At 35.2% G+C, this 22,397-nt stretch overlaps 1 protein-coding gene across 1 annotated transcript in view; it reads left to right on the top strand.

Annotated features, from left to right (window-relative positions):
* Positions 1-22,397, top strand: part of Dna2 (DNA replication helicase/nuclease 2) — a 310,882-nt gene that overhangs the window by 52,476 nt on the left and 236,009 nt on the right. The window contains exons 4-5 of the mRNA XM_090416054.1: positions 1,628-1,783; positions 2,247-2,490. Coding sequence (XP_090272180.1) covers positions 1,628-1,783; positions 2,247-2,490 — 400 coding nt within the window. The remainder of the gene's footprint in view (positions 1-1,627; positions 1,784-2,246; positions 2,491-22,397) is intronic.

Here is a 22,397-nt window from a genome sequence, read left to right as displayed (position 1 = left end):
TGTTATTTTAACCTGTAACAGTATATAGCTATAATAATACGTCACGACATGTTGTCGCAAGTTTGTTCGATCAAGCATGTTTGGCTACTCACCTACATTTTTGAACTATCTACAATAATGAAGTGTAATTTCTGTCAAGAGTTGATTGATAAGCATTCAAAATTTATTTGATATAGATCTACAAGCTAAGAGAAGCTAGACAAAAATAGTAATTCTCGTGCGATTTTTAATTGAATCGGCTTTGAATTGTTCATCTGACAATTCTCGATAAGTAAAACTCTCCTAATGAACATGTAAACTACTCTCATATTTTAATGTTTAGCATGACCCACCCAAAATCAGCTCATGACCCACACTTTGGGAATCTCTGATCTAGACAGTAGAACCACTTGACAGATATGACTAGTTGACATCAACCCGAAGTTAATTAGCAAATCCAATACCTGTTCTTACCATGGCTTTTTGCTCACTTACAGATCAGCTATCAGCTGATGATGTGTTGAGGAAAACCAATTATTTTCATTACTTCTTACAGTTTCATATGCTAAACACAGTCAAAAACTTTGGAGTAGTCTGTGAAATACATTACATCCTTTGAGGGTTCTTATTTGAAATTTGATGATGATGATGTTAATGCAAAAAGTTCCACTTGAAATCTGTATCTTGAAGACAAGATTCAGATTTTAAGATGCATTTCTGAGTATCTTAAAAGACAAGTGTAAAAGCTGATCCTGTTGGAGTTCTTGGAATTAATACACTACTTCAGGTGTGTGTGGGGGGGGGGGGATTTACACAAAACTAATAATTCATGCTTAAATGACTATCAACAGTATTTTGCACACCCTTTGAAGAAACTAAACCAAAATGCTGCACTTAATTTAGTACTCTAGTAAATGAGCTGGCGATATATGCTATAACCTATTCTGAGATGTAGTATGATTTACTTGTTCTGTGATAAAAATTCAAAGGCATAATATTTTCTCCCTGTTCTCTTATATATCATTTAACTAAGGGAATTCATGTGCTATTATCTATAATGTCATTACTGTACATCAAAGAAAGTTCATACATTTTGGCAAGTGATTGCAAAGAAATTAAATTAAATTTTTTATAAACTACACATGAAAATGACATTTAAAACAATATGCAGTGTATGTGTGTTAATTACTGTATTTCTCTTTGTAGTTTGTTTGAAAACAACAGGACATGAGTCCTTTAATTGTAATTGGGTTTGATTCTTGTCATGACAAAAGAAGAATCTTTATATGGGGTTCTTTTAAATGAAGATGATTTTAATTGGTATCATATGGTCCTGGAAACTTCCCCCCCTCCCACCCTCAAAACAAGGTCACAAAAATAATGATATTGTGTGGCTTGTGGTAGATAGTGTTGTGCAGATTGCAAATTGTGCAGTGTACAGATTGTGTTGTGGATTGTATACACAACACTACATAAGTGTCATGTATAGTAGTCTCCTGCAACAAGTCTTGGGGCTTCATAGAGGTATCTTGTGGTTAGTAATAATATTTTTTTTTCAGTATTTCATCATATTGCATTTTTTTTTTTTTTTTTTTGATAAATTTTTAAAGCTTATGGATTCATAATGTTACCAGTTATTTATTTTTAGATCTTTGGAAAATGCAAAAAGAAATGCAGAAAACGCGCCTACTTTAATAAGAGGTAAAATCTTGAACGTGGAATACTTTCCAGACATTCAGGAAGTCCATCTCACATTATATTCTGAAAGTTCTGATATTATAACATGTACCCTTAAAGGACACTGGTAAGAGTTTTCATCTGTTAACTGAAAATTAAAATATATTTCAATTGTATAGATTTAAAAGTATTTTAAACAATTTTTTAATTTACTTTTTTTTCTTAATTACTCTCAATGCTCTTTGAAGTTGAGTAAAAATAAAAGTCACATGGAGGCAGTTAGCATGATATTATGTTTATCCAAAAATTTCAGAAGTTGAACTTAGTTTGCAGATGTTGTCATGATTAAACCTTTTTTGGAAATCTATTTTTTTGCAATATACCATAGAATTTTTTTTTAAATGTAACTAACAGATTTTGATTTTATATTTAACTGTATCATTAGTGATTTGTGTGCAGAAAAAAAACAAAACAGGGATTCTATAATTGCTGTTAAGTTCAGTAGTGATTATGTGCATTTGTGTGTACGTGTGTGTGTGTGATGAAAAATTAATGAAAATTAATTTGAAAATATTTCCTTTTTTTTATAGGTCAGATATATTTGTCAAAAAAGATGACATTGTACATGTTATTGCAGTATTTCATAACAACCATGCACTTATTCATGAAGATGGTTTCGTGATTGTTAATCCAGATTCACTGATATCTAGTACTTTGGTGGTATCATCTCTGTTTTGCATGAGAAAAGCTGTTTTGAGTGAAAAATTTCGTGGATGGGATAGTGGAAATTTCATCATGTTGCTAGGAAATATTGTGCACCAGTTATTTCAAGAGGTAAAGTGTAAAAGTTGAGGTAATTCCTTATATGCTTAAACATCGTATGTTAAAAAAAAAAAAAGGAAATGTACACTGAATGATTATTTTATTAGGTATACCTATTTAATAGCAAGCAGCAGTTCTTCCCTTTACTTCTTCATTATCAATATTAGAACAGCCTGAGTTCATCAGAACTTGTCTGTATAGGATGCTAATCCATGCAGAATTGATTGTATCTTGCTTTTTTTTTTTTGTTTCATTTTTATTTTTATTTATTTATTATTATTATATTTATTTTGTTTATGTTGGGCTCATACATGAGAGGTTGGCTTATTAACCTATGGTGTGTTAGTACTGTGTATGGGAAGAGAATTAGGAAAGGAGGAACTCGTTCACGTTGGATTTGATGATCTGTGCAGTGTATTCCTTGGGAAAGGGGAGGCTGTTTCAGAATGCAGCAGTAGGAATGAAAGAGGAGGAGGAAAAAGAGAAACTTGTTCTGTGAGTATGGAGTTGGACTGTGAAGGGTATGTTGCGTGGTAGATACACGTTTCAATGGATTTGGTGGAGAGATGGGAGGTGGGGATTATTGATGATAGCTTTGAACATTTACCATGGATATATTTATATAAAATGCATAAAGTAGATACAAAATGCTTATGCTGTGAGAGTGGTTGGAGTGAGTTGGTAAGAGACGAGTCGTTAATCAGCCGGATTGGTCTCTTCTCTATTGCATCGAGTATTTTTAAGAGAGCTTTTGAGGTACCTCCCTAGATGTGCAAGATGGATCAGATTTGTGATTTGTACAAGGTTAATATGTGTTCAGAGGTAAAGTAAAAGAAAGAAGAATACTAATTTTTTAGATGCCAAGAAGGCAATGGTTGTAATGTGTTTATGCCAAGAGTTTGATGTCAAAGTAATCTTGGGGGGGGGGGGGTGAGATCACCTTGCCTAAAGATTTGACTAGACTGATACTAGTCAGAGGTATGGTTTGATATATAATTGATATATTGATTGATTGATATATAATTTACATAGGCTTTTATCTGATCACTTCCTGATGTTTTTTGAAATGGAGAATATGGTTCTTTTTTGTTGGAAATAAGGTAGATCTGTTTAGGAAGCATTGAAATCGACAAGATTATAGGAGCCCCAACAAAGAATAGTTTGGGGACCAGAATTTAGGCTTGAAGAGGTTGCAGCTCTGTGAATTGTGGTGATTTGTTTGATACAAGGTTTGTCAAGTGAGAAATAGGAATGTGGTACTGTCATCAGAAAAACTGTGTATTGGATTAGTGTTCAACTGGCATAGGAAACTGATGTATAGAAGATGGGGGGGGTCTGTGAGAGGACAGAACCTTGTGGGACCCCAACATTAATTGCATAGTTAAAAGATAGGAAACCATCCATCATCACATGCAATGTGCATCCAGTCAGAAAACTGGCCAACCAGTTGCAGAAAGACAAGCTGGATAATGGAATCTTACTTAATATGCTCTCGTGATGATCTGGTGAAAAGCCTTGGTAATTTCTAGTGCAACCACTTGGGATAACTTCTCCATGATGCTTATCCAGAGGTGGGGATGATATAGATGAGCAGATCCCTTGTTGAAGGGCATTAGTGGAATCCACACTGGTGGTCATTTATTAGTTGACTACTTTCAAGGTTACATAGAAGTTGGATGTTGATGGCTCTGTCCATTACTTGGAGAAGACTGAGGTCAGGGAGGTGGACAGTAGTTTGATAGTAAGGATCTGTCACTCTTCTTGAGAATAGGTGGTACAATAGATGCTGATGGAGTAAGAAAGCATAAAGAGGCAACACAGAATTGGAGTCAACTCTGGAATGCAAATATTCAGGACATTTGTAGGAATGCTGCCAGGGAACTTTTTGATGTATAATTTACGTAGGATTTTATGTGATCACTTCCTGGTGTTTGAAATGGTTGGAGGATATTTATCAAAATCATTTATGCAAGCATTAAGGAAAAGTATGATGCCCGGAGATTGTTTTCTCTATGAGTGATGATGCAATAGATCCATCGGGATGCAGTAGCAGTGGGGGGGGGGGGGGGGCAGTATCAGGCAAAGATTTAGCCAACTGTTTGTCTAGAGTGCACAGCTGCCATTTAGGCACAAAGCAAATTTCCTGCTTTTGGTTTTTTGGAAATCAGTTTTGGATGCACTGTTGATTTTCTTGTAGCTGTGAGAGAAGGTAGTGTTTTTGATGCATTGAGAGAAGACGGTTCTGGATGTTAGCCAGTTGTTTTCTCTTGGTTCTTCATTTGTACAACCTTGACAAATCTTTTTTTTTTAGAATCAAGGCTTACTTAGAGGATGAGAATTTAGTATAGAATGTGGAATATATGCTTCCATTCTGGAGAGGATTACTTTAGTGATGCATTCAGTGCATATACTTAGGATGGAAGGTGAAATCAGTAATCCAACTATGGAAATGAGGCATAAAAATCTTGATTAAAAAGACTGTGTGGTTGTCACTCAACAGGGAAAGAGATAAGCACAAGGTTGTGGTCTCAATTACCCAATCACAACCAGATAAGTCCAATCACTCTGGACCTCTTCCTAGCCAAGAAGAGGTCCAGAGTGGTTGGACTTATCTGGTACTCAGGTGAGCATATGAACAATTTATCTAAGGTCATTTGTGATGGCAAATGTCTCAGCATCTCTACCTGCTTGGGCTGTGCAGTTGGGAAAGGAAAGCCAGTTAACATAGTGTACATTAAAATTACTGAAGAAGATAACCTTATGGAAAGTTGGACTGAAAGACATCAACTTTCAAGGAGAGGAAGAGTTCAAAGTGGTTGGTGGCATTGAAAGTGCGATACTGACAGCAAAGTCCAACAATGACAGAATATTCCATGCATATCCAATGCAGCACAGCCACCATTAGTTCTGATGCACTTGCTGGTGTGTCACAGGAAAGTTGTCCTGTCCCTTTTTTTTTTTTTTTATTCATGGGTCCAAAGCAGTGACATCTAGTAATTTTTTTTGTAATTGAAATGATTAGTTCAGTGTGGAAGTTGAGGATAATGCCATTATATTTTCTGTTTTCAGCCTCGATCAAATTGTGAACCATTGATGCGATGTGATGAGAATATACAGCTAGCTGATATTTAGTGGCTGGTGATTTTTTTTAATCTAAATACTGGTTGTGGATCTGTTCTAGCTTGGGTTCAGTTAATTTGATTTTGTAGGAGGCACAGTGGACAGAAGAAAGGCTGGTTCAAGTTCATAAGAAGTTTATATGCCGATTTGTCAATTTTTATGCACTGAGCATATGACCATTGGTGACAGAAATCACATAGATACCTGTTTTAGTTCTGTGACATCTAATCTAGTCTCTAGCTGCAACGCTTGATATCATTGTTGGATTTATTGGTGCTGGTCAGCTTTGGATATGCCTGGAATACTTTGCCATCATTGGGCTTTGCTGTTGCCATCAGTGCTTTTTGCAGATAGTATTAGGAGGATTTGCAGATGGATTTACACACAGCTGATATTATAAGAATATAAAAGACTGTTATGGGGCACTTAAAAAGTACTTACAGGTATCATCATCATCAAATTCCTGTCATGTACCCTCAAGGGGTGTACAGGATATGATAGTACCACATGAAAAAATTACATCATTACTAACTTCCTATCTACAATTTTCCTCCAAATCAGTCTGTTACTTGTCAAGACTCCAACATTATCAGATCTTATATTTCTATCCTCTAAGGCACTTTATACCGTATCAATCCACCTATATCTTGGTCTTCCTCTGGGTCGTTTTCTGGCAAAGAACACTTGTTTTGCTAATCTTTCCTCTCCCATTCTATTTAAGTGACCATACCACCTGAGATTAGCTCTGCTAACGCATTCCTGGATGCTGACAATGTCAAGCTCTTTCCTAATATCCTCGTTTTTAATATGATATTGCCATTGATGCCATCTGTTCACGCCTCTAATCTTTCTCAGGACTCTCATATCTGCGGTCTCTAGTCTTTGGTCAAGTGTTTACTTCTGACCCAGCTCTCAGATCTATAAGTTAAACTTACAGGTATCTGTGTGATATAATCTCCTTGAGAATTGCAGCTGTGGTGTTGGTGAAATTCATGTAGGAAATTTCGTTTATGAAGATTTGACTGTGGCAGATCCTTGTTTAGACAACTTGTTCATTTCCATTTCATCCTACAGATTGTCAATTGTGTTGTGAATCAGTGATGTGTTCAGTGTGAACTGAGTTGGCTAAAGTAAATAAACTTCATTTTCCTGGAACCATTCACCTTGTGACATGCTGCAGTTTCTTACTGGAAGTAATGTTGCTAGATGATAAACTTTGAACAGAAAGAAGATACACTTGGCAGCAGTATTTATGTAGGCTATGACATTCAGACAGTTTTAGCTATACCAGGATGCCTAATCTGTGCCTAATCCAAAACTATCCACACCATTGCTGACACCATTAGTCTACAGCATTAGTCATAACAGATTTGTTGATTCCTGCTGCAGATCGCCAAACTCTGATCATACTATCAGCATGGTGTAATTCTAAATGGGATTATTTGTCACATGACAACAGTACTAACACTGGACATTTCTCAGGCTCCCTGTGCAAACTATACCTTGTAATTCCTCCTGTTTACATGAGTAGAATTTTAAAGAGTCATCCGTTGCTACACCTTATCCATGATAGGATTCAATGCATTGGGCTTTCTGATATGTTCCTTAGATCACTTATTACTGTGTTTAGTGCTTTGCTAACCCTGTCAAAATGGTTCATCTCTTGCACGATTCTTATAACCTTCCATCAACCTCACACATCAACACATTGTCTTCAGCTAGGACTACCATTAGCTGGATGTTTTCTTGTTGCAGAAGCATTCTAGCTTCCTTAGAATTTTTTAGCAGAGGAGTAGTTTCTGTTTGCATTAGCATGTTCAGCACTATCGTACATCACTCAAGTTGCTCGGGGTTGTGCATTTGTCCCATTATTGCACTGAATTCACACAACATACACAGGCATTCATGTGTTCTCTTTTTGTAGTTGAAACATATAAAAGTGAAACCTAGCAGTGGATTCCACATAATAAACTTTCCTGTCTTTGTAGTCAAGTCAAAATACAAGGCAAATTCCCTTGAAACTATTTTCCCTTTTTTTTTTTTTTCCCGTCATACTTTATTTTATTTCTTACTTATTTTATTTTATTTTTTCAGATGTCATCTCTTCCAATTTGTTTTCATTTTAAGGAACAAAAAATTGGCTAAAACTTAATTTATAAGATTGCAAAAAGTATAGGTGGTATAGGCATTTCATGTTTTTGTTAGTATTGCTGGTTGAGTGGTTAATATCACTGCCCTGTATATAGGTTCAGATTCCATGCTGCATGAATGTTTTTGTGAGACCATCATCTTGCTTATTGGAGAGCAGGCAAACTGGATAGTTTTACTTTAGTCCACTTGTGGTGGACTAAAGGTAATAAATCTTTGTTTATTACCTTTCATGAGAGCGATTGGGGGGGGGGGGGGGCTTGGCTGTTGTTTTATGCTATGATTCAGGGCTTCAGAGGATTTTGATTATAGGGAATGTGTAGATTTCTGAATTGCAGGATGCTTCATTTTTAGATCACAGAGAAATTAATATTGATTAATCAGCTTCTGTGTTGCATCTTTCAGGTTAGATCCATTTGATCAGTTTGCCATAGCATCTTTGAGCATCCAAAGAGAGTCTAATAGATACTGTTTTTAGGCCATTGTGAAGAATGTACTACTGGAACATGATATTTTAATAGTATTTACCATTTTATAGATTGTTTGTTTAGGCATTCATTTTGGTAGCCTCTTTTGTTCGATTGGTAGAGCCTCTGCTACTAATGGCATGCAAAAAACTTAAGCAAGTTTGAGTGCTGTTAGTAGTTGGAAGGGGTTCAATCGTTCGATGCTGTTGGCACACTCTCCCTCGATGAGTCTTTGGACTCCCTGGAGGTGTAAAATAATAAGTAAATTCCATTATGTTGTCGATCTATCCCTACGAGGTTCGTATACTATGGCTTATCTCTTGATGCTTTAAAAAGTATTGGTGCCATTTTCATAGCTGAAATACCTCACTCTGGTCTTCTTATAATATACTACTGTTTGCTTAGTTTTTTTTGTTTTTTTTTTTAGCACCAGATATTGTTACTTTGTTATCTGGATGCACTAACATTAATGTTTACAGGATTCTACAGATTTTAAAAATTAACACATGATGCAGCTAATTATGATTATGGTAAATCATTCTAAGGGATTGATATACCCTGAGATATTCATTACATACTGTTTATAGAAAGATGTAAAAAACTTTGCTAGTCATATGCTAGATATCATTAGATAACTGTGGATAGTTTGGGTCTCCTGCAATGAGTCTTCGGACTCCATGGAGGTGCTCATACAATAACTGCAGATGTTTGTGACCTTGTAAAATTAAGCATAATACACTGTAAACTTTTTAACTGATTTTTGGATGCTACCTACTGGTCTCAAAACACTAAGTAGATGTTGCTGATCTGTAATAACATGTGTTTTCAATATATAATTTAATTATAATTGCTAATAAAAATAACTTTAATGATTTATTGACAACACAGGAATAAAATAAATTTTAAAAAATCATCTAATAGTAACATTTTAACAAATCAAGAACAAGGATAACAAAGTAACTTGAATAGGAACAAAAATGCAAAACAAATTGCTCAGCAATTTTGCATCATTTGGTGAGGTGGTTAACAAAAAAGTATATCAAAATCAGGTTTTTCTGAAACAAAGATTAATGATATTAGTTATACCATATGGATGCAGAATTAATTGTCTTGGTTGGCACTAATGATCTGAGAGATGAAAAGTATTCTGTGAGAGAGGATGTGAAGGTGTTGGTGGATGAAGCAAAAAAGAAGCATGAGAAGGTGAAGATTGTAAGTCTTCTGTCATGCTTATGATTGAGGAAAAGGCATTGATAGCAAATGAATCAATTCTCAGTTGTGCAGAAGGAATGATTATAAGATTTGTGCTTATGGTCTGAGTCAGTGGAAGGAAGAATTTGTATAATACTGACAGGTGCACCTAAATGGTGTTAGGTGTGTAGAGAGAATTTTGTTCACTCAGCATGCTGAAGTAAATAAAGTTCTCTCTAGACACCTAACACAAAATTCAGGAAAACTCAAGCAATTAGGGTGGATACAAGTGTGTGAGAGAGAGATAGAGAGAGAAGGCACTCATGAGGCAAGTGAGTGAGTGCAGGAATGACCAATCAGTATGAAATTTAGTCTCTAAAGCAAAATTATTGAATGGGGTAGTCAATTCAGAAGGTAAAAGTGGGAGAAGGGACACTGCAGTTTCTGTATACTAATGCCACAAATATTAGGAACAAGAGAGAAGTTTCTGGCATTGGTTAGTGCCGCCTTGCCAAAAGTTATGGGCATTAGTGACTTGGCTAACAGCAGATGATGTAGTTACAGGGGGGATAGAATGTGAAGATTTAATAATTTCAGGGAAGATAGGACTGAGTGAGGGGCACGTGCTGATGAATACAGATGAATTGTAGCTCAAAAGAATGGGAGATAAGTGGGAGGATGACTGTAAAGTCATCCTCCATCAAGGACAAAAAGACAAAATATATGGTTGGTTGCTGCTATAGGCTTTGGGGGGGGGGGATTTCCAGGGATGGTCTAGAACACATGTATCAGCAATTTAGTATAATGAGTGCAGATCAAGTGATTATTATGAAGGACAACTATGGAGATATAGATTGGAAGGAAGAAAGAACACATAACATGAAGGAAATGCAACTTCTATACCTACTTGAGGCAACATGTGATGGAGGGGACTCAGGATTTCAAGAGTATTGGACCTGGTCATAGTATCAGAAAAGCTATCCATAACCAAGATGGCAACATTGTTTCTGATTTGGGAAAATGACCATACTGTCTTAACTTGGGGGATAGTAAAACATAAGTATTATGTCATGAAGGGGTATATGTGGAACTACAAGGCAGCTGATTATGACAAGCTTAGGAGGAGGGTTGGAAGTGTGCCATGGCATATAGCCCTCCAGAGGAAGGATGTTAGCAGTTCATGGGAGATAGTTAAATGGCATCTATAGGAAGCAGTATTAAATTGCATATCTAAGGTAAGGAACAAGCTCCAACTGAACATATGGAAGAAGAAGAAGATACCCAACATTAGAACTGAAGATAGGAACCATCAATATAAGGAATATTAATGAAAAGGAAATTGAACTTGTAGAAGAAATGAAAAAGTGTCACATGGATATAATTGGCATTACTGCCACAATGAAGGGGGGAAAAAACAGCTGAGATCTTACTAAGTAATAACTATACGATATTATATTTGAGCAATAACAATCAAGGAAAGGAAGGAAGCAGAAGTGATAACAATCAACATCAAACATGAAGATAAATTTCTTGATTTGAAGGAATTTTCAAATAGAGTTATGTATTAAACTTCAAAATGGGGAAATGGACACTGAAACTTATTTGTGCCTATGGTCTCCCAGAACATTCTCCTAAGCAAGCTGTAGAGGAATTTTTCAAGTAATTAGAGAAGGCAGCTGACATAAATGGAAGAATTGATCCTTGTTGTAGATCTAAACAGCAGAATAGAAAATGAATCAGGCATATTGGAACATTTTAGGAAAATTTGGAGAAAAGGGCAGGGCTAATAACAATAAGTAAGTATTTGCTGGATTTCTACTTAGGATAGGGACTGGTCATTACCATGTTCCACATAAAGATGTGAACAAGTTCATCTGAAAAGGAGACAAGAAATTAAAAAAAAGCCTTATTGACTACGTCATTGTTGATAGCGAGATCTTCATGCTGGTTCAGGATACAAGAGTGTACAGAAGATTTGAAATCGGATGTGATCATTGTTTAGTTCTAAGCAAGATTAAAATGAATATCATATTAAAAAGAACAGTATGTAAGAAAGTTTTAAAAAGAATTAAAGTTTGAGCAGCTTTTGCAGGTAAAAAAACTATAGACTAGAATTAGATAAAGGAAATTGCTAACACCATGATATTGCTGGACTTTGTGAAGGCATTTGACAGAATACCATACGGAAAATTATTACAAAAGTTGGAGCAAATGGGAATGAATATGGAGCTAGCAGCATGGATAGGGAGGTGGCTGACAGACAGACACCAGAATAGTATATGGTGGAGTGGAACCAGGATAATGAGGGTTCTATACCAGGGCCACTACTCTTTATTTTTGTATCATATCTATTCATGTGGGGTTCCCCCCCCCCCATTTCTCGACTGTCCCTAGGACTGGTTGAGCCCTCTTAATGAGGGATTAAGTATGTATTTTATAACTGTTAACTGTAGATCCGTGTGTGTGTGTTCACAGGGCAGTTTGCCTGTTCTGAGAGATGAAAAACCTGAGTTTCCAGGTGAAAAAAACCATCTATCTCTGTATGAGACCAGCTAATTCACCTTTAGTCAAAAGAGACCACCAGAAGGTTCCTCACACCATGAATGGGAATCAAACCCAGGTCTTTCTAACCGACTGAGCTACGGAGGCTTTGTATCAATGATATAGGGAAAGATTTAAGAAGGGATTTTCAGTTGTTTGCTGATGATGATGTAAAACTAGGGAGAGAAATAGTTGATAAAGGTTATGTAGATATCCTGCAAGATGATTTAAATAAAATGACATTGTGGACAAAGGTAATGATTGTCAGTTTAATGTTGCAAAATGTAAGGATATGCATTTCAGGTTGAAAAGGTTGCATACATTGTATCATATTAATGGAACAGGGTTATAGAAAATTGATGAGGCTAGAGACTTGTGAATCCTGGTGGGCAGGGAGTTGTAACTTTTGCATACTGCAAAAGTTGCATGGCTCAACAGGTTACTTGAATGTTGAAAAACATGTTAACAAGTCAAGTCAAGAAAAATACATACTTAATCCCTCACTAGGAGGGCTCAGTCAGTCCTAAGGGATGATCGAAGAATGGGGAGAATCCCCACACGAATAAATAAATAAATTGGCCACTTGACTACTGCGCACAGATTTGGTCTCCTGGGTTTCTTGGGGGACCAGGAGATGGTAGAGAAGATTTGGAGACGAGTGACTAAGCCAGAGACAGGTCTTTGGAATGCTTCCTATGAGGATAAAGTGAATGTTTGTGCTTTACAAAATTTTGTTGATAAATGGAAAAGGGAAAGCCTGATAGGAACTTTTAAGATATTAAAGGAGATTTATAAAATTGATGCAAAGGAATATTTTCAATATATGATAAATAGAGAACTAGGGGACCATTGTAGAAGTTGTGTAATGATGTAGTTCAGGGGTGTTCAACCCATTGATCGCGATCGACCGGTCGATCGCGGAGCAATTTTTGGTCGAGCTCTTGTGTATTCCTCCTTACTTACAAATTTAATTAAAACTGAAAACATAATATTTTATGTATCATTATTTTGTATTATTTTTAATTTGCTTTAAGTGTATTGCTATTGTTTATTTATTTTTTGTTAAAATTATCAAATCAGTAATTTTCTTATAAGTCCGGGTAAATGAATTAATTTGGATCACTGGAAGTCAAACAGCGAGCCAAGTGAATACGATTATAAGCAAAGTGTAAAAACTCAATTGTAGCTTAAATATTAAATATTCCAAAACACATTACATCGATTTTTTACTTAGGTTAAGTCCCATGTGAATATTGTAAAAAAAATAAACTTTGTTTGTCTCGGTATAGTTTGTATTAGATGTTTTTGTAAATAACTCTTTTGAAGCTAACTGTATATACTGATTTAATAAGAATATGTTAGAGTGGTAAAAACAATGGCAATGTTTTTGTCGCCGAAGCTGTACATGGTGGCATTAGAAAGATTGTTATTGAAACTTATATGTATAAGAAAGGCTTGCAGGCTCTAAGTGTAAACATGTCTGAAGTCAGTCAGAAAGAGTTCAAACAACTTTCTGATGGCCAGCAACTTACAATCAAAAGAAAATGGAGGAGAACTAAAGACATGCCAAACTTGAAACTTGAGATGAAAGACTCATACCGATTCTTTGAGGGTTACCAAACTTTATGCGAGGTCTCAGAGGAGGCCTAATAAAAAGGGACTGAAGCAAGCAGAAGGGGTCCCGGTTCCAGAATTGCTGTCAGAGAGGAGGCCGCCCAGTCCAGAGTTGCTGTCAGAGAGACTGTGTGGATCCACGTTGCTTGAGAGAGAAGTTTCCCACTTCCAGAAAGGAGCTTCTTGGTTCTAGATGTCGCTAGAGAGAGACTACTTCTAGGCCTCAGACATGGTTTCAAATTGCCGAAAGGAAGAGTTCCAATTGCTGGAGAAAAGTTTCCAGGCCAGGTTAATGTCAGACATTCACCAGTGTGTTGCATTTTCATTACAATTTGATGAATCAAACGACTTCACTGATATTGCTCAGTTAATGGTATTTATTTGCATGGTATTTCAAGATTATTCAAGTAAAGAAGAACTTTTGAAAATTATACCTTATTGGGAAGGACTAGTGGAGAAGACATTTTTTTGGCATTTGATGAATTTATGAAACAACACAAACTTCCGCTTTTTAAACTTGTGTCTATTACTACTGATGGTGCTCCTGCAATGATAGGTAATAAATCAGGCTTCATTTCATTATGTAAAAACGATGACAAATTATCCAGATTTTTTAACGTACCACTGTATTATTCACCAACAAGTGCTGTGTAGTAAAAGATTAAACACAAAAGATGTTTTGGATATTACATTTAAAATTGTAAATTCTGTTCGAGGAAAAGCCCTGCAACAGCGGTTATTTAAATTACAGGCAGATGATGATAGGGAACTTCTGTTGTACAATAATGTTTGCTGGCTCAGCAAAAGTCAATTTTTAGAAAGATTTCTTGTATTAATTAACGATATAAAAAATTTTCTTGATGAAAAGGGAGATATTTATCCACAATTGAGTGATAAAAGATGGTTGTTGCACTTATCATTTTTAGTAGATTTCTGTACAAAATTAAGCAATTTAAATTTAGAGTTACAAGGTAGAGATAAAAATTTAATTGACATGTTAAGTTCAATAAAAACTTTCCAACAATACTTACTTTTATTAAAGAAAAATATAAATGACTATGAATTTAGACATCTCCCATATTTATTAAAATGTTTTGAACAAAATCAAGAAATGCTTCGCTATGATTTAAAAGAATTTATTCGTGAAATAGAATTAGTTGAGGAAGAAATAAATTCAAGATTTAAAGATCTTAATAAAAGTTAAAATGATTGTATCTTTTATCAATAACACTGGCCAACAAAAAAAATTTTTTTTCTGCTGATTATGATCTGACACTTGTTTTTTACTAATTTGGGTGTGCTGATTTCTAATATCAAACTCATTTTTCTCTATCATGTCAGGTTTTTCCTCTATGGCATTTTCTTTTTGCTAATTTGTAAGTTTTTGATAGTTTTAAGGAGGCAGTACTATTGAGAGGATCAAAAAAATCAATTTTTTAATATTATTTTCTGAAAGTATGTACTTTTAAAAATCTGATCCTAACTTTTTATCAAGAAATTCGAAAAATTCCCGAAGATATAGCCTATTATTCAAAGCGGTGCGCAGATCAGAATCGGAGCGCTCACCGCTCTCGTTTGTTAGTAAACGAATAAATGCATAAGAACCTGCAACGGCACGCACTGGCACTTTGAATGCGAGAGAGGCCGATAACCGACCTAATACATTTAGGTGATGAAAAGTAGGCGATGACAACTGCTTTAAACAAATAAATGCTATATGCGTCATAGCGGTCAATCGTTAATCGATCGTGAAAGTATGATGAGCGCTTATAACGTTTCAATAAAGTCTCCGGTTTTTTTTGTCTTGTTAATTGCATGTTAGTTGGCAGTGAAGAAAATACATCATGTCTACTACTCGAAAATGTGTCAATAGTGTAGATTCCTTCTGCTACATTTGTGGCAGCTTTACTGTTCCCAGTCAGAGGACAAATATCACTGATTTTGTTAAGAAAGTGTACTTTGCATACTTTGACGTAAAACTTGCAGTTCAGGACAATTCATGGGCTCCAAATAAAGTGTGTAAGTCGTGTAGAAAATTTACGACAGTGGAGCAAGGGAAAACGCCAAAAATTAGCTTTTGGCATTCCAATGATTTGGCATGAACTGAAAAATGACGTAGATGATTGCTATTTTTGTTTAGTTCAGATTCTGGTTATAATAAGAAGAATAAGAAAAAAATTGTGTATCCAAATCTCGACTCAGCAATTCGGCCAGTTGCTCATTCCAATGAAATCATGCCAATTTATAAAGGACTTCCTTTACTTGAGAACGAGCATGATTGGGATATGCCAGATGTTCTTGAGGAGCAAGACCCGGATGTTGATTTAGACAATGAAAATTTAATTTCTAGTTTTGGACCACAACATTTTACTCAAGCAGAATTGAATGACTTAGTAAGAGATTTGGGCCTATCAAAGGAATCATCGGAATTGTTAGCTTCAAGATTAAATGAAAAAAACTTATTGGAACAAGATACGAAGATAACTTTTTATCATAGCAGGGAAAGTAATCTTGTACAATATTTTAAACACAAGTGTGGGTTTGTTTACTGTAACAATGTGTCAGGTTTACTAACTGAAATGAGTGTTGTACAATATCATCCAAATGAGTGGCATTTATTTATCGACAGTTCAAGCAGAAGTCTCAAGCGTGTCTTACTACACAATGGGAATGTATATGGCTCAATTCCTATTGGCTATTCAGTCCACTTAAAGGAAACATATGAGGACATTAAAAAGGTTCTGAAGTTATTAAAGTATACAGACCATAACTGGATCATCTATGTGGATCTTAAAATGGTGAACTTTTTACTTGGCTTTCAAAGAGGATATACAAAGTTTCCGTGTTTTCTATGCTTCTGGGATAGTCGAGCTAGAAACCAACACTGGAGTCAGAAACATTGGCCTCTTAGAATATCCTTAAATGTTGGAAAACAGAATGTTTTAAATCAACCTTTAATCGACAGAGAAAAAATCATTTTTCCACCTCTACACATCAAACTAGGTCTTATGAAGCAGTATGTTAAAACTTTAGATTTACAAGGTGACTGTTTCCAATACATATGTGAAAAATTTCCACGACTTAGTTATGAAAAAATTAAAGCCGGTGTATTTGATGGACCGCAAATTAGAAATTTAATGAGAGACCCAAATTTCATCAACTCCATGAACGAAATTGAGAAAGAGGCCTGGACTTCTTTACGATGGTTGCGAATAATTTTCTTGGAAACAAAAAAGCGTGCAATTACAAAGATCTAGTGGAAACAATGCTTGAAAATTTCTAGCACCTAGGTTGCAACATGAGCATAAAGCTTCATTTCCTATACAGTCATCTTGATAGATTTCCCGAGAATTTAGGTGCTATAAGCAATGAACAAGACGAAAGATTTCATCAAGACTTAAAAACTATGGAAGATCGGTACCAAGGAAGATGGGATTCTCACATGATGGCCGATTACTGTTGGAGTATTCAAAGGGATTGCCAAAACAGAACACACGGCAGAAATTGCTACAAACAAAAATTTATTCCCTGAAACTCATGTGTAAGTAAAATTGTTATTTTTTTATAAATATTCTTGTAAATTTTAATGAATATTGTTAAGTAGTTATGTATCTAATTATTGGCCTCTCTCGCATTCAAAGCGCCAGTACGTGCCATTGCAGGTTCTTACGCATTTATTCGTTTACTAACAAGCGAGAGCGGTCAGCGCTCCGATTCTGATCTGCGCACCGCTTTGAATAATAGGATATATCTTTGGGAATTTTTCAAATTTCTTGATAAAAAGTTAGGAACAGATTTTTAAAAGTACATACTTTCAGAAAATAATATTAAAAAATCGATTTTTTTGATCCTCTCAATAGTACTGCCTCCTTAAATCAAAAACTTACAAATTAGCAAAAAGAAAATGCCATAGAGGAAAAACCTGATGTGATGAGAAAAATGGGTTTGATATTTGAAATCAGCACACCCAAATTAGTAAAAAACAAGTCTCATATAAAAGTCAGCAAAAATTGTGTTGGACCTGTGTAATCCATGTCAAGAAAACTTGAACATCACAGAAATTTCAAATAAAATTCTTGGGCTGTTGGATATAAACCAAGCTGAAGTAGAACTTGAGATAATAAACATTCAGTATAGTTTACATTTAAAATCAATAAACAATGAAGTCATTTGGAAGTATGCACATGAAAAATTTTGAATATTAACTGATATTGCGTGAAAAATTCTCGTATTTTGGATCGACATACTTGTCAGAGTCTGCTTTTTCAAATATGACCGTCATAAAAAATCGATTAAGAAACCAAATTACAAATGATCATTTGGATGATTGTCTGTAATTGTCCACTTTTTCATATCAACTTGACCATGAAAAAATTGCGAGATCCAAACAATGCCAAATTTCACATTAACTTTTTTTTTTTTTAATCAACCAGCATTTCCTTTAACTTATGAGTTTGTAATCAATCGGTTGTTTTTTCTAACTTTGGTTTTCCAAAATAGAGAAGTAAATATTTTATTCCAATATATATATACGTAGGCTGTTCAATAAGTAATAAGACTAATTTTACTGTCGCGAAGCCACTCATCACAATATTAATTTCTTTGGAATAAAGAAATGTTGCTGTCTGTATTAACAAAAGAAGTTGATAGATGGCGTATGCAGTCTGATGTGTCAGAGTGTCACGTGATTAACGCAAGCTTGTTTCGGCATGCCTACGAGCGATTAGATTTTGTGTGCGTTTGCAAAAATCGGCATCGGACAAGCTTAAGAAGTTGTCGCCTTCTTGTTCCAGTCTTTCTTTCCATTCTGTGCACACATCCACTCGATGCTGCATTTTGCTCTGGTGTCAAGAGTTTGGGAATCCATCGGGCGCAAACATGTTTCAGTCCCAAATGAGTGAACACTTCCCCACAGAAATATTCAGGACAACATGCAGCTGGCATACTGTAATTCTGTGATCCTCCTTGATGATAATCACTGCTGTGTTGATCATTGCCTCTGTGATGGACGTTGAAGGTCTTCCCTCACGTTCAAGATCTTCCACATTTTGCCTTCCTTCCTTAAAAGTTTTATGCCAGCAAAAAACACTTGCCCTCGACATTGCTTCATCGTGGAAGGCTTCGCGAATGTTAAAAGTGTCCGATGCCGATTTTTGCAAACGCACACAAAATTTAATCGATAATGCTGTACCAAGGACGCTTCCATTTCGACGACTGGTCAAGGTTCGTAGGTGCGCCGAAACAGGCTTGTGTTTAGTCACGTGACACTCTGGCATATCAGCCCGTGTACGCCACATATCAACCTTTTTGTTAATACAGAATGCAATATTCCAAAGAAATTAATATTGTGATGAGTGGTTTCACGATAGTAAAATTAATCTTATTACTTATTGAACAGCCCTCGTATATATATATTTTTTTGTATTAAAATAATTAAAAGTGATAAATAAATTTTTAAATACACAAATAAAGTTTTTAGTTGTGTGTTTTTTTTGTAGTTGTGTGTTTTTTTTTTAGTTGTTTATTTGTGCGTAATCAGATATCAGGTTGGGAGAACATGATCTAAATAAGAGAGTAGATCACCGAATAACTTATATATAAGAGAGTAGATTGCTGAATAACTTTTTATAGAAAAGTAACTTGCATAGTAAAAAGGGTTGAACACCACTGGTATAGTTAGTAGAGGTGTGCAGAGCAGATTTTTTGTATGGAGAGTGGTGAATGAGTGGAATAGATTCCCAGAATTAGTTGTGAGTTCCCTGACAGTGAATGAGTTTTAGGGGAGGAATAATAGCTTTTCTGTGTATAATAGTCTGTGTTTCCCACAGAGTCCAGAGACTCATTGTACTCTGAGATCATGCTACTCTATAATAATTATTATTATTAAGAGAGTCTCCAGAGAATCCAGGACCCATCGAGGGAGGCTACATACACCAGTTATCATACTTATTCTTGAATTCATTCACACTGCTTTCACTCACAACATCCATTGGCAATCCATTCCAATCATGCACCACCCTATGAGAGAAAAATCTAACCCTCACCCCCCCCCCCTTTTTTTTTTTTTTTTTAGCGGCATTCATTTTCAACTTCCAAGGATGACCTCCTGTCCTTTCCCCACCCTCCATAAATTGAAAAATTCCATCAACTGACATCATGTATGTATCACATTATGAAGGAAAGTGGTATTAAACATGATATCAAAATTGGAGATGTTAATGTCAGCTCTTTGCTCAATGCAGACGATGTTATACTTCTAAATAAATCTGCTACAAGTTTGCAAGATTCTCTGACTAAATTGAATGTGGAACAAATTCAATCTGTGGAACAAATATGGAAATAGACAACAGAATCAACAAAGCTGGTATGGTAGGAAGTCGATTGAATAAATTCATATGGAATAAGAGAGAAATTAAGCAAAACACTAAATTAGCTGTATACAAGCCAGTTTTAACTGGCTTGTATACAGCTAATTTAGTTTTAATTCTGACCAAAGACTAGAGACCACAGATATGAGAGTCCTGAGAAAGATTAGTGGAATGAACAGATGGCATCAATGGCAATATCATATTAAAAACAAGGAGATTAGGAAAGAACTTGCTGATCTCAGCATCCAGGAATGTGTTGGCAGAGCTAATCTCAGGTTTTATGGTCACATAAACAGAATGCGAGAGGAAAGATTAACAAAACAAGATTTGCAGGAAATTAACAATTTCCAGGTTTGCAGGAAAAAGACCCAGAGGAAGACCAAGATATAGGTGAATTGATACAGTAAAAATTGCCTTAGAAGATAGAAATATAAGATTTGATAATATTGGAGTCTTGACAGGTAACAGAATGATTTGGAGGTAAATTGTAGATAGGAAGTTAGTAATGATGTAAATTTTTCATGTAGTACTGTCATATCCTGTACACCCCTTGAGGGTATATATCAGGAATTTGATGATGATTGACTCTTATTCTATTTATTCTTTGAACTCTTGGGACACATTCTGATATTGCATGATTTAAGTATTGTTTAAATGCTTTTCATGCACTGTCAACATTCTTCCCATTCCTCTGAACTCAGTGCACTCCTCAGTTGGTGGTCATAATTTCCTGCTTTGTATGTTCAGCATGTAACCTTTTCTGAATGGGATGTTCATTCATAGTCACTTCCAAAGTGAGTACTGTAATCACTGTTACCAATCGGAGGCAGAATAGTTTCGTCTTTAACTAAAACACCTTCTGACACTATAATCAAATCTAACACTCTTTGACCTCATGTTCCTTCTGTTACATGCTGCTTGAGGAAATTGTCCTGCAACAGCTCAATAAATTTAATTTTCATGAATTTCATGAGATTATTTCAGTAGAATCTCATGAGATTGTGCTGCTACCAATTCAATTTTGGATAATTAGTCTTCCATTATGATTACTTTTTTTCATGCCCATTGTCTCTATTTGATGATGGATTTCTTCATTACTGGCAACCGATTTTCAGGTCTGTAACAACACCTCCACTATGTAATTGATCTTGTTAGATTCCACCTCATACCAGATGGCTCCAAATTCACTTCCAAATGACAAACTGTTATTAGTATTGCAGTCAGTGTTCTCAACACTAAGATTCAAGTCATCTGATACCATTAGCTGCACACCCTCTCCTCTCCTATCCTGTCTGTTCTTCCTGAAAAAACTGTACCCTTTACACTCGATAACAATTAGTATATCTGATTCTGATAGCACGGTGTCACTAATACGTACAATCTGGGGTCCCAACATATTGACAAAAGGCAACAAACTCCCCATTTGTTTCTGATACTTCTAGCATTCATGTACAGACATAATAATCTACTTCCATGTTCTTTTGTAATATTCTTGTGTGCAGTCTACTTGACACAGTTGGACAACTTCCAGATCTCTATTCTTCTCTAGTGCCTTATACATGTAGACATCTTTTCACACATTTGATGGATCCAAACTGGATGAACACATATATTATATTTTGATTATGTTACAATCGAATATGTATTAAAAATCATTTCATGTATATAATTATACATATATAATTAAGATGTAAAATAAGTAAAGTTGAAGTGGTAATAAGCCAGTTAATTAATAATTTCATTCTCAAACACATCCTGAAGTGTATAAAGTTCCTTGTGCTTGGAGTTTAGTATATCAAGTTGGGATTGGTGTTAGAGAGACTGTTTTTAAAATCAGCATCAGCTGTGATCCATTCTCCCATTCTCAATAAGTATGGTTGCATTAATTTGCCAAAAGATCTTGGAAACCGTAATTTTGAGACCTGATAGTCTGATTTCTCCAAATTACCTCATGGTTATCTTGTCCTGAGATGACATTATGAAAGGATGTTAGTTCAGTTTTGGTTAGAGTTTGAATTGTTTTCCATATTTACTGAGTTCAGTGCTGTGTGCTAGTCACAGTTATTGTTGTGCTCTGAATATTCTGGCAGATAAAAAAAAAAGTAAAATATTAGTATGCTTAAATGTATATTTTCTTCTTTTGGTGTTATTTATCCATAAAACTCTATTATGAATAATCAATGGTACACCTGAGCTTTTCTATGATTGTATATGTATATATAATCTATTTTGATATGTTTGAATATGTATTCAGAATCATATCATGTATATGATTATACAAATATAATTAAAACATTAAAGTTAACATGGTGAGAAGCCAGTTAAATAAATTTATATAGAATAAGAGAAACCAACTAAAAGATTGAGCCAACAGTAACCAGCTGACTACTCAAGCCAATTTTATCATTCAGATTGAGAGTAGGATTTGAATTAAAATATCTGATCTTAAAGAACTAGAGATCATAGATTG

Source organism: Typopeltis vanoorti, chromosome 1 (assembly GCF_054136105.1).
Source record: "Typopeltis vanoorti isolate ZY-2024b chromosome 1, IOZ_Tvanoo_1.0, whole genome shotgun sequence".
Taxonomy (NCBI): domain Eukaryota; kingdom Metazoa; phylum Arthropoda; class Arachnida; order Uropygi; family Thelyphonidae; genus Typopeltis; species Typopeltis vanoorti.
This window is presented reverse-complemented; position numbering and strand designations above follow the sequence as displayed.